This window comes from Lucilia sericata, unplaced genomic scaffold, assembly GCF_015586225.1.
Source record: "Lucilia sericata isolate MDLA Ls3-8-SP2 unplaced genomic scaffold, ASM1558622v1 Contig000219F_arrow, whole genome shotgun sequence".
NCBI classification, from domain to species: domain Eukaryota; kingdom Metazoa; phylum Arthropoda; class Insecta; order Diptera; family Calliphoridae; genus Lucilia; species Lucilia sericata.
Window position 1 is genome coordinate 250,069 of NW_023994247.1, and position 19,307 is coordinate 269,375.

A 19,307-nucleotide genomic window follows, 5' to 3' on the forward strand; every position below is an offset into this window, starting at 1 on the left:
TCCATTTCTAGTTAACTTTTACAGACTGACTATAAGCTAACTACATTGTAATGCAGAAATGTCATAAAAGTTGGTATTTGGCAACAAGCTAACAATCATGTAATGCAGAATTACTCAAAATTTTCTGGAATTTTTGATATTTTTTCTCACGTTTCTTTATTATTTAGAATTTTGATTTACATTTTTGTAATTTTCTTATATACATTTTGAAATTAGAGTCACTAATTGGACAAATAAATTATAAAAGGTTAAATATTACAAATACAAAATTCTGCTGATTGATACTGTAAATATATTATTAAATTATAAGCTAACATTATACATAACATTTTTAAATTTATTTTAGATTTGGAAATTTGGATCAATAGGAATCATGGAAATAATTAACAAATCATTCATAATTTTATGGATACCGCTGTATAGACATTAATTTCCCCTGCTGGAAATTGATGTCTATTAATTTTAAAGAACTAATGTCATGACTTGTAAAAGCAGATCACATCACATAAACTTTCCAAGCTTTTTAAAAAGGTGACTATATATATTTTTAATTACTTAACGGATCTTGAAAGAACTTGAACCGACTAGTTTCATGAAAAGCATTGGAACTTTTTTAGATTTCTCTGTTTTTAATATTTGTTGCATAATTATCAAACAAGACTTTAACAAAGCGCAGTGTAATTAATTTATACAGTAAATAATAAAAAAGAAAACTATTAGTTAGTTAAGCTAACTTTTAAGTAACAAGCTTTAAATTAATTGCGAGTCGGACAATTGACTACTGCCAATAACATCTCAACAATAAAAAAGAAAACTATTAGTTGAATTTCCTGCAACTAATTTTAAGTTAGTTAATAGTTTTCTTTAAGTTAACTTTTAAGTAACAAACTTAATTGAAAGTCGGACAATTGACTACTGCCAATGAATTCCCAATGTTAAAATAATAGATTTAAATATGCTATTATAATCAAATCATGCTCAATTATGCAAAAATTTGAGCTAACAAATCGACGCCAAAATTCTTGATTTTTCATCATTTAAAACAATTTTTTAAGACCCAAGATAAATTCGGGAAAAATTCCGAAACATTCCATGAATATGTATATTGTAAAAAGCTAACAATTCTTGTCATTGAATATCACAAGTAAACCTTACACCACTATAGTGGGGAAGGCATTATGCGTTTGTGGTGATGTTCGTAACACCTAAAAATATTAAAGTGCGTACGCTACAGGTCGCAATTTTCAAGACAATTTTATTAAATTCGCTACATACTTTTCCTTTACTTGGCCCAATACAACCGTACCCCCGAATAGGGCTCTTGAGCCCATAATTGTGTTAAATTTTCTAGTATCTGACAACATAGTCTTCTATAAGCCTAAATGTTATTGCCTGCATACATAAATTAAATGTATACGTAAATAACTCTAGCAAAATGATCAAGGATAGGACCATATCTATCCATGTTCCGTATAACCCTACTTTCAGAAAATCACTTTTTTTCAATTAAAAAAATATTTCAGAATTAAGACAAAAATTTAAATACTTTATTTTTAAAAATAATCCGGACTTTAACATACTATTCACAGGTGTAGGTTATCTTCGGCATGTTTGACATTGTCCTACCGAGACCCAACAAAGTATATATATTTTGGGTCTATAATTGGTCATAGCTTCTACATAAGATCCACTTCCAAAAAACACTCAAACGCGCATATTTCACTGATAAATAAAGCTATCTTGATAAAATTCGAGTTGAATATGTTTTGTGTACATGCAAATCATTCTACTAATTTTTTTTCGTATCGGTCCATTATTGGTCATAGCTCCCATATAAGCCCACTTCCGAAAATCACTTAAACGCACATACTTCATTGTCAAATAAAGCTATGTCGATAAAATTCGACTAAAATATGTTTTGTATATATATATGAATCACTCTACGAAATTTTTTTCGGATAGGCCGATAATTGGTCATAGCTATATAAGGTCCTATTTCGAAAATCACTTAACGCATATATTTCATTGAATTCTAAAGCTATAGGGATAAAATTCGACTTGAATAGGTTTTGTGTACATATAAATCACTCTACCAATTTTTTCCGGATAGATCCATAATTGGTCATAGCTCTCATATAAGGTCCAATTCGGAACATCGCTTAAACGCATATAATTCATTAAATAATAAAGCTATCGGGATAAAGTACGATTTGAATATGTTTTGTGTGCATATAAATCATTCTACCAATTTTTTTCCGGATTGGTCCATATTTGGTAAGAGCTCCCATATAAGGTATACTTCAAAAATCACTTAAACGCACATATTTCATTATCAAATAAAGCTATCTTGTTAAAATTCGACATAAATATGTTTTATGTATGTATCACTCTACGAAAATTTTCCGGATAGGCCCGTAATTGGTCATAGATCCTATATAAAGTCCACTTCCGAAAATCACTTAAACGCTATTTCATTAATTAATAAATCTATTGCAGTAAAATTCGACTTGATTTTTTTTGCATATAAATCATAATTGGTCACAACTCCCATATAAGGACCATTTCCGAAAATTACTTAAATGCACATTGACAATCAAAGTTATCGGGATAAAATTCGACTTAAATGTGTATTTTGTATATATAAATTATTATACGGAATTTTTCCGTATCGGTCCATAAGTCGTCTTAGCTCCCAAATAAGGTTTATTTCTGAAAATCACTTAATACCATTTAATTCGTTATTAAATCTTTATATCCAGACAAAATTCGACATGATTATGTTCGGTGTATAGATAAATCATTCTATTAAAATGTTTTCGAACTGGCCTAATGATATAAATCTTTCTGGACCTAATCAAAATTAGTTCGTATGTGCATAAATGTTAGTACATACCCTCACTACGGAAACAAAAATTTTTTGTTGAATGATAGTTGAATGGGTTTTAAAGTAGCTTGCTGGTGGTGGGTATTTAAAATTCGACATAGCCGAATATATACACTCTAACTTGTTATACCTACGGTGACCAGACAGAACGTATTATACAGAACAGTACTGTATTTGAGAGCCCTGTTCTCTATAAATTATTATTTGCTAAAAAACGTGAAAATGTTCTGTATTTTATTTAGTGATCTGTATTTGTTCAGTATTCTTTATTTTTTCAGTTTTACATAAAAACGCATAAGAAATACAAAAATATTAAAATATATGACAACATTTTTTTCAACTATAAACATTTTAATAAATTACTTTATCAATTAAAAAATTAATACATAACTGGAATTAATTTTTTAATAAATTGTATGAGTCGAACATGACTTTTTTCCCAAACTATTTTCATTCAGAATATTAAAAGTTCATAAAATGTATGAACTTGTACATGATGCAAATTTTTTGAATTTTTCTCTTTTTCAACGATATTTATGAAATAATTGCATAAAAGTCATTATTTACTATTCTGTTTACATTGTAACAGAATAGTAATCCTATATTAGCGAATTTTATATAATAAAAAATTGGAATTTAAATCTTGAAAAACAAAATCTAAAACAGGAAATCATCAGCAAACATTCAAAAAGGCCCGCAAATTACGGGTAAATTTTATCGATTTTAATCTAAAGAAATAAACAATTTTTCAAAGAAAATTTCTAACATTCAAATAGAAAAATAAAAATAAATTTGAAATATTTTAAGTTCTTCTAGATTATGTTTAAAAAAAAAAACAAAAATTAAAAAATTCATACCATGTAGGAACTATTCTTAAATATTATTAACTTTTGTCAATGAAAGCAGTTCATAATATTTATGCTGAAACTTTTTTCTGTGAACAATCAATATAATAATGTTTAACGGTTGTATTCATAAAAAGTTAATTTAGGTTTATTAAACATTATTAACCAAAATCCACGAAAATGGTATTCATAAACGTCAAATAGCTTAAAATACCTTCAATAAACCAATGACAAATAGAAAAAATTTATTGTACGCTCGACCCTACTTTAAGCCAACAATAAGTTGAATTCTTACAAATTTTGTCTCTTTTTTCATTAATTTTAGGTTGAAGACGAAAACTAATCATGTTTTATTCTGAAATGAAATCTAAAAATTGTAATTTTAACGTTTACAAATTTGTAAATAAAATTCCAGATAAATTTTAAAAGTTTCTATTTTGCTGATAAAACTAAAATCTAGGCATTATTGGATTAATAGATGAATATTTGACAGTATTCCAGTTGGTTAATACTATTTTTAGCAATTTGGAAATGCCCGCCTGTCAATCAAATCATGGCCACAATCATTTTATTTGTCTTTTTCATAGTTTATTCGCTAAATATAAAGCCATGAAGTAATTAAGAGTGTAAATTATATTGATTAGTGTTCTATCAATGCAAAATATCTTCTCCGGCAATAAAATGTAGTCTTTTATCAAAGAAATTTATCAGTATTTGCAAAAATTTATTAAAAATTGCTATAAAAATAAGTAAAAATAACAAAATGTGCATAGTGATGTTTATTTTGTCACAAAATATTCGTTATTCGAATACTTTTAATTATAATTAAAAATATATATGTTATATTCATTCATCTGAACTAAATATATATTTATTGTAGCCATGTATACATTTATTTTTCTTAAAAGTTTGTTCTTATTTTCAAAAATGTGTTATAACCAAAAATATAAAATTAAGAAAACCGACTCAACGAATATTTTATCCTAATTGTTCGCAACACTAACACAGAAAATGACAGCCAATTGTACAGTGCTGCCAAGTTAAAAAATAAACAGCACATGTAATGTAGGTTTATTATTTGTTTATGAATACCACAATTTTATTAATAGCTTTTAAGTCTAAAGTGTACTTTAACTATTGTGTGATTTAAATCTAAAATAAGCATTTTTTATGAATACAACTGTAAAACTTTATTGACAATTGAAATTTTGACGGTTAAAAATAACCTGTTTTAGAAAATGGTGTTTAGCGTATTTTATCTCTTGTCCTGTGTTTTGCTGAAAAAAATATGGTCACTGTTGTAATACCCTACACCACTTTAGTGGGGAGGGTATATTGGGTTTGTGCTGATGTTTGTAACTCACAATAATATTGGTCATAAGTGGACCTTTAAGTATATCAATCGGCACAGAACCATTTTCTGAGTCGATTTAGCTATGTCATGAACTATATAATTATAGGGCCTCATTTGACCCTAGCCCCTATAAAAAGCCCCCTTCAAAATTTAACTTAAATATCCACAGTTTTATTAAACAATAAATCAATCACCTGATAATTTTTTACTTAACTAGTAATTTGAGCTGTCAAATGTTAATGTTCATTTATTTTTAAAAATTTCGGTTAAATTAATGAACAGGGAAACTAAAAATACGCTCTAAAAAGGTGTTTTAAACGCATTAAACATGCAGCAAAAAACTACAAATATTTATGCTCCATAAATAAAAGATTTTAGTGACTTTCTTTACTTGAAAACATCAAAATGGTCTGAAAATTATGTTTTTAAATAAACAACATTTCGTATCTTAGTATTTGAGCTGTAATATAATATATGTAAATGTTATTTTTAACAATTAATTTGTTAAAGTTGATTCCTACAAAACAAATCAAAATTTTTTTTGAACCTCGTTGTTGTTGAAAATTTTATATTAACTTAATTGTGTTAAAAAATATTTCTTATTGAGTTAAATTTTATATAATTTCATATAAGAAAAAATTTCCAATAACCAAATTTATTTAAAATTTTTTAATTTATTTTAAATTTATTTTGGTGCAAATTTCGCCAAAATCGATTTTTTCTGTTGGGTCACTTGACATGAAATTGCCCTTATGTATGTATGTAAGTATTAAAAGCAATAACAAACAAGTACGAATGTATATTCGGGCATGAATTTTAAGTTGTTTTTAACCCAAATACCAAATTTAATATTTTTTGACAAAACGTGAGTTCTTAAAGAGGAATTATTTATCAAAAAAAGCCTTAATTTAGAGAGAGTACAAAACAACTGCGTGCGCCCGAAGTTCTGCTATCCAGTACACTTTTTTAAAGGAGTCGAAAAAACGCAACATGCACCAAATTTAGAAGCAATTCTTTTCTGGACAAGAGTGACCCTTTCCTGAATTCTAAAAAAAATTAAAAAAAAAATCTGTATTAAAACTATTAGAACGTCCGTGGACATTATGTCACGCCACCTGTAAATCTATATGTATGTACATTAGAGGTGTCCAAACAATATCGATTTTGCTCAGATGGGTCTTATTTTTTTATTAGAGTCTAAAACTAACTAATTTTCCAATTGGATAACGGGAACCCGTGCCGGAAATCAATTGACAAGTGTAAAATTAGGTTTTTTTTTTTTTGATTTCTTCAAAATTGTGCATTATTTTGTCTTTGTATTGCAAGTAGAAGTGATGTAAACAAAAATATTTACACAAAAAAACGAGTACAGTGAGAATTATTTCGTCGTTTTTGCAACATATTATTTCTAGCTCGATATTAATATTTTATATTTTGTTGGACACATTCATAAATTTCTTTAAAAGATAGGATTTGGTCGAAATTTAAAAAAAAAATATGACTTTAGTGGCACAATTTTTGAAGAATTAAAAAAAAAGTCCTATTATTTACCCAATTTTACACTTTTCAGTCGATTTCCGTCACGGATTATCGTTATCCGATTTGACTAAATTTTAACACCAGTAAGTTTTAGACACTAAGTGCGAAAACCAAGAGCGTAAACATTTTCTCTCGTTGCAAACTATTACAAGTTATATTTTGTACTACTAATAATAATCCTATACAAAATTTAACAGATGTCTTTTCTTTACCTTTTTGCCAGCCAACAATTTTTTGTTTCTTTTAAAATTAAAATGTTTGCGAAATGAATTATTTCGATATTACGTAAATTGCAGATGCTTTTAACTATTTTGGAAGCCTACACCACTATAGTGGGGAAGGTATTGTGCTGATGTTTGTAACACATAAAAATATTAGTCCTACACCTTAAAGTATACCGATCTACTCATAATCACTTTCTTAGTCGATTAAGACATGTCCGTCCGGCTGGCTGGCTGTCCATGTAAACCTTGTGCGCAAGCTACAGGCCACAATTTTCAAGATATTTGGATAAAATTTGGACCATACGAGTTTTTCGGCACAGGGACGACGCCTATTGAAAATGGTTGAAATCTGTACATTATTTCACCTAGAACCCATACAACCTGACCTTCCGATTTTGGCTTTTTAACACATAACTATGTCAAATATACTACTATCTTACCAAAAATTGGCACAACTAAGTTTTATATAAGCATAAATGACCTAGCCCTCATACAAACCCCCCTTTAACCAATAAACTCCGAATGGGTAGAAAAATAACCAAAAATAGAGGAATTTTAGAAAAATTGTAGAAAATTCTAGGAGAGTAGGGTAGAACTACTAGTAGTAGGAATCGAACTACTTTAACATTTTTTTTTGCAATATAAGACCATGTCTTGGTCCCTGTATTGATCGGCAAATCGTCCCTGTATTGAATATTAGTAGTATGTGGGTTTTAACAAAGTTTTCAGAAAAGAAAAAAAGAAAAAACAGGTTAAATTAGCTGTATTTTTGTCGTATCGCGTTACTTTAGAAAAATATCGCATTGCTTTAGAAAGATATGTATATTTCGGATTCGTTAACTAATGTAATTATATGTATTTTGAAAAATAACCAAATTTTAACGCAATTCAAAAAAACACATAGGACTTTTTGGAAAACAATTTTTATATTGAAATAATTTTCCCATTTTATGTAAAGATTTTAAAGTTTCGTTCTAAATTTGGGTTTAGAGACTTCAAGGGGTATATTTGACCAATTATAATACCATGCAGCGGATGTTAGTACTACATCAATAACATCAGCGATATTTACCTTTGCAAACGTATTCTATCGAAATTAGCGGGCAAATTGATCAAAATGAAGAAATAAAGACCTAAAAGTCTTGGTCCTAATGAGAGAGTGGAAGTCATAAGTATCAAATATCTCTATGATTCGTCGTACAACTTTTGATGTTACAACTTTTGTAAAGAATTCAATTTCCGATATTATGCTAATGATTGTTTTCGTGGATCATTAGTTGTTTTCGAATTATTTTCTTTTCGTTTTCTTTAGCAGTGTTGCTTAAAAATATTAATTAGATTAACAGTAATGAAGATTTTGTAATTACTATTCTTGCATAAATTATCAGAAAACATTATTTCTTATTAAATCATTTATCTTAGAATTTCGACTTATTTGCACAGCATCTGTCTATGCAAAAATTCAAATAGTTTTAGAAGTTGCAATTAAAGTTTCTATTTGAAACTTAATCTACTAAATACGTAGACTAGTCCCACAAAATTTCATAAAAATCGGTATGCAAAATACAGCCTACATTGTGTTTTCAAGTACTTCATATAAAAAGTTTCATAAAAATATTAACGTAAGGACGTATTTTGGCGGATTTATGATTTAAATCAATATAATTTGAAACATGATGATTTAAATCAATATAATTTGTTGGAGCATTTATTATATGGAAATTTAGCTTTTGCTAAATCCTAAACCAATTAAGATATCAAATCATGCTTTCGTACACATAAGTATAACCAGTAGAGCTACAAATTGCAGTACTAAATTTCTAAAAAAAGTACTAAAAGTAAAAGTACTAAAATTCAAAACAGGGACTACATAAAATATTTAGATGGTGAAAGGTTGACAGGACCTAACTAACATATTTTCGACCATGAAATAATGATGCCGAATCTGTTCTTTTATACCGAATATGATTACCAAAATTACCTTTTGTTGAAGAAAAGTTAGTTATGTATTTGTAGGGATTATTAAACCCACAAGTCCGGATCTAGCAATCTAACCTGCTTTCGGTTTACCACTAGCCACATTTATAATTAGATGGCAAGTTATTTTAACTTAAGCTTATAAAGTTACTGAACTTTTCGCGGCAGACGCGTTACAAACTACAGTGTGCAACTTGTTAAATGAAAACACACTATTTCAACTTTTTTTGTAGTGTTTATAAAAAACCGACTTTTGGAAAAACCGGTTTTTCGGTTAACCGAAAATTTACCATTTCTAAAAAACCGGTTTGTCGGTGAAACGAGTACAAAAAACCGGTTAAACCGGTTAACCAATATGTTTGGAAATCTTTAAAATATTATAATATTTAGTTGAAAAATTTCATTTTGCGAAATATTATGAATTACTTAATAAGATATTTGCACTTTTTAGTATAAATATGTACATTAATATATCATAAGAAAGCAAACTTATACAGATCTGAAGTTATTATTGATTCGTCAGGTATATGGAAGTTGCCATAGGAGGAATAAATTGACCTTTGAATATATAATGCATCTATATCAATAAAAAATTTTATGTCCAACACTAGTATAAATAGTGTTCAGGCTCGCGACGATTCATCGGGAACGGAAGTAGACGACGACTGTCTCGACATAGTCATTGAGCCACTGCTTTAATTGTGACCACCCTCCGCTCGCTACGCCTGTGGTTGTTCAAATTACTGTGAATGACACTTAGGAATATTGACAGGTGTCATTACTTACTTCCTGATAATCAACCTAAGCGCCATTACAGTTTGTGAAAAACCCCAGCAGCATAAATTCTCGGACAGCGACAATTACCCTTATGTTTCGATAAATAAAATCCGTTTTGAGAACGTTTGACGAACTTCTCGATTTTTATTATACTCACGCAGTAAACAAGGAAGTGCATTTTATAATCAACGTTATTTATTCGTCTTAATAAGTAACAAAATTCTTCATATAATGGTTGGAATTTGTTTAAATACTTAATTTTTTATTGGTTTAAATGCCAACTTTTTACTAATTTCCTGATTGTCTGAAATTGTAAATCTCCATTTTATATGCATAGTATATGTTTAACATTTCCTAACATTTGTTTAACAATCTCAACTATCCAAAATTTTTAAAAATCACAATAAAAAATCAAAGAAAACATACAATTTTGTACTAAAAATTAGATTTTTTTGAAATCGGTTAACCGATACTTAAAAACCGGATAACCCGGTTAACCGAAAACCAATGTTTTAAAAAAAACCGGTTTGCGAAAAACCGAAATATGCAATAAAAACCGGTTCTTCGGTTAACCGGTTTATAAACACTATTTTTTTGACAGAAGCTTATAGCGCGTTGTCGCGTACAACGCGAGTTGTGTATAGAATAAGAATGAACTTAAATGAAATAAATTTCAACAATGAAAGATTTTTAAAACTGTAATAGTCTTAAAAAACATTAAAAGAAAGATCAAAATGACGCGTGGCGTGTAACTTGCAGCTTGTAAACCGCGGAAAAAAATCTGAGGCAAGGTACAATTCAACTTAAATGCTTTATTATGAAAACTAAATCACATTTTTTTGTAACAGGTGTAGGGTATTATATGGTCGGCCTCGCCCGACTATAATTTCTTACTTGTTTTGGAATGTATTTTTATACCCTACACCACTTTAGTGGGGAGGGTATATTGTGTTTGTGCTGATGTTTGTAACGCACAATAATATTGGTCCTATACCCACCTTAAAGTATACCAATCGGCTTAGAATCATTTCCTGAGTCTATTTAGCTATGTCCGTCTGTCCGTCCATGTAAACTTTGTAATCAAACTACAGGTTGCAATTTTGAAGATAATTCAATGAAATTTGGTACACGATCTTCTATTGTCCCAGGGACGAAGCCTATTGAAAATGGTTAAGATCGGTCCAGTATTTCACCTAGCCCCCATACAACTGAACCCCCTGAATAGGGCTTGTAAACCTTGTAATCAAACTACAGGTCGCAATTTTGATGATAATTCAATGAAATTTAGCACATGATCTTCTACGGTATCGGAGACAAAGCCTATTGAAAATGGTTAACATCGGTCCATTATTTAACCTAGCCCCCATATAACTGAACCCCTGAATATAGCTTGTAAACCTTGTAATCAAACTACATGTCGCAATTTTGATTATATTTCAACGAAATTTGGCACATGATCTTCTATGGTACCGGAGACGAAGCCTATGGAAAATGGTTGAAATCGGTTCATGATTTCACCTAGCCCCATACAACTGAACCCGACGAATAGGACTTTCAAGTTCATAATTATGTTTAATGTAATCGTGTCTCGACAAAAAGCTGCAAAACCAAGTTCTAGCCATTATGACTCTCATGAATTTTATAATTATAGGGTCTCATTTGACCATAGCCCCTATACAAAGCCCCCTTCAAAATTTGACTTAAATGTCCACAATTTTATACAACAATAAATGGCTTAAGTATATCTGAGGCAAGGTACAATTCAACTTTAATGCTTTATTATGAAAACTAAATCACATTTTTTTTTGTAACAGGTGTAGGGTATTATATGGTCGGCCTCGAACGACTATAATTTCCTACTTGTTTTAATTTGGTGGTCTTCCTTCTTAAGTTAAATATGTTTTTTGATAGATATCCCACTCGCATCCCATTATGGGACTATAAAGCCCTTAAAGAAAATTGTTTAAGCTCTCTTTTGAGCAAAAAAAAGGAGTTTTTTGAAAAAAAATTAAAAATAAATTTAATTGTTAAAAAAAAAAAAAAAAAAATTGTAACCATGAAGAAATTGGTATCTGAACACCATTGGACAATTTTTGCTAGGACCAATAGGTGAAAAGTTAACTCATTTGAATAAAACCTTGTATGACAAAAAAGTCCAACTTTGACACCCTCATAAGTGTCTGGCGTACTATCCAATAGTATTAACCTTGGTGCAAATTTCATCAAAATCGGAAGACATCGAATTTAAAAGTTAGGTCACTTTACACCAAATTGCCCAAATATTAATTCTTAGTTCAGTTTGTTGTGACAAAACATCAAAACATAAACAAAGGACAACACTGAACTAAGAATTAATATTTATATTTCCCTGAAAATGACCAACAAAGTTTTTCAAAATATTGGAAGAAAATAAAAATATTAACAACAAAAATAATTTTTTTCTTTATATCTGACCATTTTTCACATGTACATACAAATTATATTAAATATTTAACACAAAAAGGAAAGAAAAATATTAACCAAGACAGTTTAAAATTTTGGGAAATTAACAGATTTCGGAACTAGTTCCATAAAATCAGTTTCGAGTTGTTCGTTGTATATAACAATTCTCAGAACTTTTTAAAAGAGTGCTTGAACAAAGTAATTAGTATTACAACATTCTTAAAAAATTCGTTGCCCTCGATATTGTTAAATAAAAGAAATTTAGTTAATTCTTAATTGATTTTGATTTAAAAAAAATATTCTTAAACCTGTTCTAAGAGGTTATTTTGAAAATAACTAAAACTTTTCCTTCCCAAACCTGGTATGTACATATATTCAAGCTCTTAATTTCCCTTTGCACTACATTTTCACTATAAATCTACTGAATTTAGAACAAATTAGAATTTGTGTAGTATATATAAATAAAATTTTCTTTTAAAATTGGAAAATATTTTTCTTAGTGTTTTTTTCATGAATACGCGTTTTATTCTTGAATTTTGTGCTTTTTAAAATTGGGAAATTCTGCATAACATTTCTATTACACATTAAGGTAAAAGACGCCTATAGACGTCGTAGATGAAAATAGCGTCTATAGCTGTTATTTTTTAAAGACTGATTTCGCGATAAATTGGAGTATAAATATTTTTTAATTCCTTCAGCATTATTTTAGCAGGAAACTAATATAGTTTCGTTATACTAATAAAATTTTTCATTAAAATTTTAATTGGGCAGTACTCGTGGAATTTAACGAATTACTCGAATTGCATAGAACCAATATTATTACAATTTTTTGCCATCAGGTCAAAATCATATTTTGATATTAAATGGGACAGTATTTTTTATTTTCAATTACTTCATACCAAGTCGAGCTTGTTTTTAAATGAGTATATAATTAAGCTCTGTCCATCTATCTGTACGTGTTTCCCCCTGGGGCTGTTAACTTGGTGAAATGTCCACCTGCACGGTGGTCAATTCCGACCAAAAATTATTTCTTTCAATTATTTAATTCTGATAAATTTTTGATGGTAGATTATAGCTGACACTTCAAATCATACAATTTAAATCGTATATTGATTATTGCTTAACCTTGTGACTGTATATACATGTGCAAAGTTAATAATATTTTGCCTGTCGTTTTAAGGCTTTTGAATTAGGTTTTATACACCTTTACATAAATGAAGGCTATAATTTTTTCCTTAAAGTTTTTCTTTGTGAATTAGCACGTATTTTTAAGTAGTCTTAGTAAGTAATCATTCCATGTGGTTATTGCGATTTTGTGCGGTTTAATTTAAATAAAAAAGCTACACAAATCCAAATTTTGAAAGACCGTAGAAAAGGGGCTATAAGAGGTTGGGTGAACATTGCATCTACTACTGTTATATATTAGGAATAAGTATTATAAATTTCATTTGCAATTTCCTGCAACTCTAGTAACTAGAGTATTTTTAATGACTTCGTCTATTACAAATGCTAAACTTTTCCATATATTTCAACTTCATAAAAATAGATAACGGGACGACATATTATCAATAGTACAAAATCAAATGGAGGATGGAAGGTTCAATTATGAACTGAACATAAAATTTGACAGAAGGATTTTACTGCCTATAAAACTTGTTTATGTTGATATTTATCACTCAGTTAAATCCTTTTTCTTAAGGATCCTTATGTAGGGGATAGGGTCAATTATGGACCAATTGACATTAACTTTGATACATATATTTATGTTCATATAATATGGGAGGTAGGGTCAATGATGGAGCAATTCTCATAAAATTTTATAGTGAAATTTAGGTTCCTATAAAACATACAAGCGCAGCGAGCTCTCAATTGAACTCTCTGGTTTATTTTCCAACACACTTACGTAACTTCCAAACTAAGAGAATTAGAGCTTGGAAGTTTTTTGATGGAGTTACACATAGAGAAATCTCTGTTGTTAAACATAAAGATAAGTTCTTGTTTGCCGAAAAATTTTTTTGCATATGAGAATGTTTGATATTTAATATTTATTTTAATTTTAAAATATCTCAAGAAAAATTATCATTAAATACGTAAAAAAATTTATTTGAAGAATTTTTTTTCTGAGTGATTGTAAAAAATAATGGTAATTTTAATAAATGTGAATCAGCGACATAAACTCCTAGTACCCGCTACTATGTTAATTCTTGATTCTTACAACATTATCCTGTAAATATTTTTAATTAATTGACATTTATAGCACTGTATATGAGCGCAAAAGTTCTTGGAGGATATTTTTATACACCTAACGATCCATTATTTGTTTCATTTTTCAAAATCTTCTATTATTTCTTTACTTTTATTTACATGGAATATATATTAAGATTCATTTTGTATCTAAAATTGCAAATAAATGCATTTCCGAGAGCAATGTTCAAAAATAACAGGTCGTGTTTAAATTTTTTCCAATCCTATTCACAAAATATCCAGAAATTTTAATGTTTTTTTGTTATTTATAATACATTACACTGTAAAGTAGTGAACTCACTACACCAAAAACACTAAAAAATTTTACAAACTTTTCTTTCAGTGCATGGAATGCAAAAACACAAAGTGAAGTAGTGTTAGTGTGGGAAGAAAATTTTACGCTCTGCCGATGTGTGCTTTAGGCCTGCCAGATTTTTCGATTTATCGGGTTTTTTGCCGATATTTTAACATCCCAGCAAAAAAAAATTCTCGGCCGGGATTTGAACCCAGGCATTCAGTTGTTTTCTATGTTTCTCACTCCAGCCGCTTACTCGATGCTCCATTAACATGTTGCTTTTTGTAATTTTCAGAACGGCATTTTACAAAAATATATAAATGAATGTCATTTTGAAAAACATAAACAGTATCCAGCAGGGCTCGAACCACGAACCCCCTGTTTGTTAAATAAACGACCTAGACAATTGAGCCATAACAAATCCAAATTGCTTTATTCTTTACCTGTAATAACCTAAATGAAATAATGTGGATGATAATGTACACTCATTACCAAGTAATGTATGAAATAACTACTGGCTATTACCAAAAATTTCAGATTTTTTGCTGGGATCAAAATAGTAAAGTGCCGATTTCCCAATTTTTGCTTCAAAAATGCCGTTTTTTACCCAATCAAACCCAATCGAACAAACTAACGAATTTATTATTATTTATTATAACTTTACAAACGACATGGAGCTTTTAAAACAATTGGGAAAAGAAAATTTACATTACGGTAAAATACAATTTGCTCCATCAGCAATGTCCATTGGATCGATTATGAAAAGGAAACACAATTTATGTATGAAAATCTTGAATAGGTTTCCAAAAGCCTGATCTAAGGGTGCTAAAATGTTTAAGAAATTTATTTATGGTTTGAAATTAAATTTACACATTTTGTGAAAAAGTAAAAATCTGGAGATAATTTCCCATTATTAAAATTTCCTCAGCAAAATCTTTACCTATCCGGTAACACGTTATTTGATTGTGCTATTTGGAATGGTTTTAACAAAAATTAAAAAACAATTAGAACCATTAACTAATTCCATATTAGACACACGCTCTAGACAATTGGTTACAAATCCAATTGAAAAAAATTATGTTGTTGATAACGATTACTCACTGCCAAGTAATGTATGAAATAACTACATCACTCATAACCAAAATTAAAAATTTTTTTACAGGGTAGTATTCCACAAATAATTATATATCTACATTTTCCTGCTAAAGTGATACAAACTCTAATAGATTACATTGCGGATATTTCTACAAATATATCTGGCAGCCCTGAGGGGTTATTGTGTATTTCGTTTCGAAAAGGAAAAATTACGAATTCGACAAAATTGTATTATACAGTAGATTTTCTGAAATTTATTTACGAACGTTCGTAAATATTTTTTATTTTGGGATTTTTTTTTCTTCTTTCGAAAAATCAAAAATCCCTTTCGTAAATGCAATCATGTATTACATCATAAGAATGCTATTTTGCTTGCGAAAAGAAAACAATTTTAAAATATAAGTAATTAATAAATATGTATACACTTGTTTTACTAATAAATTTAATCAAATTTCTAAAGGGAACCAGTAATAAAAAATATAGCACTTTTTAGAGTTTCTTGAAAAAATGAGGTATTAAGTATTAATTAAAATTTCTTTAAAATTTTTAGAGAAATCTGATACAAAATTAGTTATTTTGTCATTTTTGTGTCCCATACTAGTTCAAACATGTGATTCCTGACAGAATGTGCGATTAGCTTCGCTCATTGCTAAAGCAAATGACAAAACTTTATTAAATACAAGCATAAAAAGTTTAAATTTTTAAAAAGTACAACATTTTATCAAAAAGAGTACCTTTTATGTATTAAAACTACTAAATTACTTTATCTATTGACTAGTTACTAACCTGGGCAAGTGTAAGACTAGGCTATTTACTATTATATTGACTTCTCAATTTACTAGTCTTTTTACAAGTGTATTGTGTACACTATGGCCTAACCTAATCACTGGCATATTGACTATTATACTTACTGTTCTATGGACTATCCTATTGACTAGACTACTGGCTAGTATGCTCTATATAATATTCTGTGAACTAATCTTTGTATTAGTCTATGGACTAGTTTATTGACCTCTTTATGGACAAGTTTATGGAACAATCTATTATATATTTTTTCCTGAATTTTAAAATTTCAAATCAATATACATATTTAAGTACAAATAGAAGAACATCAAATACAAATACAGCGTAACAATTCTCACAAAATTTTCCAGTATTTCAGGATAAACATTTTGCGAACTTCGTGGGATTTCAGTGAAAAACTTAATTGGTAAACGAACAAACCGGAACCATTCATATTAATAAACAATTCTTATATTCTTAATTTAGGTAGAGTATTGCCTTTATTTTGTTGTTGGATAGCTATAAAAAACTACTATATATTCCATTTACTGCTTTAAATAACTATTTTCACGAAATAATTTGTAATATACATATTCATAATTTCTAATCGTGTTAAATAAGTTAATTGAAATTTCTTGACAAATATTTTAAAAGAAATACACGAATATTAGAACATTTTGTTCTTGCTGAGCACTCGAGGCATGTTTCGTATCAACTGGAATAGGAAAATAACAGTTGAACAGTTGAAATGAAACAAGCTTTCAAGCGTTTGATAAGTATTCTTCAAAATCAAAAACACTTACCTGCCTAAAATTTTACTGACGCAGCCATTGGAAACTTGTAGAATACGCGATATATCACAGGGACGAGCACCCGAATGGGCGAGCTCAACTATTTTTTGACGTGTAGAGTCCGGCAGCGGTCGGCCATTGACATACACACCGCCCAGTTGATTGATACCACTATGACCAGCTGTGGAGCAACCAAACAATGCACTTTGACTAACCGATGAGGCATGGCCATGCATGATGTGTTCTGTTGTTAGCATCATCATTTGACTGATTTTTTTATTTTACAAATTATTTCACTTTTGCTATTTTCTTGTAATTTTTTTAATTATAGAACTTTGTTGGTTTAGAGATTAACACATGTGGAATGACTAAAAGCGACAATAAGTGAAAACTTTTTCTTTAGTTTTGGTTTAATTATAAAATTAGTTTTGAGATTGATTCTCCAAAAAAACATGTATACACAGATATACGTATATGTATGTGTAAATTGTTTATATGTGTTGGTATATATATTTTTTATATTTTAATTTATTTACTGAATACATAAATTGTTTTTCGTACTGTGTAAATTTTTAAAGATCGATTTTTTAAATATTTTTTCTATGTTTAATGTGTAAAAAAGAACATTTTTAAATACCTGCAATATATATTTTTTGTTTTGTATTACTATTTTATTTATTTTATTTTAACTTTCGTTTTTATATTTTTTTTGTATAAATAATTAGGGATATTTTTATTCTTCAAACTTTAAAATCACAATCACATACTACATTATTATAATGGAGTTACGGCGGGTTTGTTGGTTTTATTTCTTTTTAAAATATGGAAATTTTATTTATAACTTTTGGTAATTTTGGTATTTGCATTTTTGTTATTTATTTATATTTTTGTACACGCTCAAATTTTGTATTATATATTCTGTAACGATTAACAAACAATATTTGTTGTTTTTTTGTTGATATACATTACTATCCTGTTTGTTGTTGTTTATCTTGTATGGATTTTTTTTAATTAATTGCTTTAATTTGTGCTTTATGCTCGATTAGCGACAATGCAAATTAGAAGAAGAATACACGCCATACGACGAATACGAACGTCGATCTTCGTCTGTCTGTGTATGAGTATGAAATAAAAAATCAACAGCAAAAACAACTGAGCAAAAACACACACAATTTATAAGGTTCGTTGCTTTATAGTGCTCCTGGAATACGGTGCAAATTAGTAGAGATCAGATACGTATTTACTCCTACATAAACCGAGGCAGGCAGGCTGCTTGCCAACACTTGATGACGGTGGTTTAAAATCCAGTAAATAGCTAGCTAGCTAGATAGATGATGTTGTGGTACATACAAAACACATGTGTGTGACTAACTGACTCGTGTTCTGACCGCTAGTCTTACGTTATAACGGAAGACACGACATTTTTTAATTAAAATATTACTCTAAATTCTGGTTTTGCGGCAGTTGATTTTTCGGTTTTCTTGTTGTTTGTTTTTTGTTCTTCTTTTTTACTTATTTTTGTTATTCTGCTGTGTAGTTGTTTTGTAGACTTTTTCCACAACAAAAAACTCATCGACAACTTTCAATGAATGCGAGTGTACAGTGCACTTAGCGAAGCGAAACGTTAATGAGCTCTCATGCGAAAAAATATCCAAACAAACGTGCCAAAAAGTACTTCATATACCGGAGTACGGTTAAAATAACTAAACAACGTAAAAGCCAACAAAAAATCACACACATACACAAACAAAAACAGCGTTGGATATAGCTATAAAATTCAGCCCAGAAAATAAGACGATGAATGGAACAACAACAACAACATCTTACTCAGCTACAGTCAAACAAACAAACATACATTCATACCAACCAACAACCAACCAACTTACATACATACATATACACACAAATGGAAAACCAAAGCAGTAAATAAAAAAAGAGCTGCATGTGCATGCTCGAACGAATAAGCAAGCATGAATGGCTGCCTACAAAAGCAAAAATTCACACAAACTTATATTAATATACAATAAAAAAAGAGAGAGAGAGAAAAAAAACAACTA

At 29.1% G+C, this 19,307-nt stretch overlaps 1 protein-coding gene across 2 annotated transcripts in view; it reads right to left on the bottom strand.

The window, feature by feature from the left end:
• LOC119602297 (paired box protein Pax-6) overlaps positions 1-18,947 on the bottom strand; it is a 70,951-nt gene extending 52,004 nt beyond the window's left edge. The window contains exon 1 of one of the 2 annotated variants that reach the window (XM_037953729.1): positions 17,263-18,947. In XM_037953729.1, coding sequence (XP_037809657.1) covers positions 17,263-17,513 — 251 coding nt within the window. In that variant the 5' untranslated portion in view covers positions 17,514-18,947. The remainder of the gene's footprint in view (positions 1-17,262) is intronic. The other variant, XM_037953727.1, reaches the window with a different exon arrangement.
• Between the last annotated feature and the right edge of the window lie 360 nt (positions 18,948-19,307).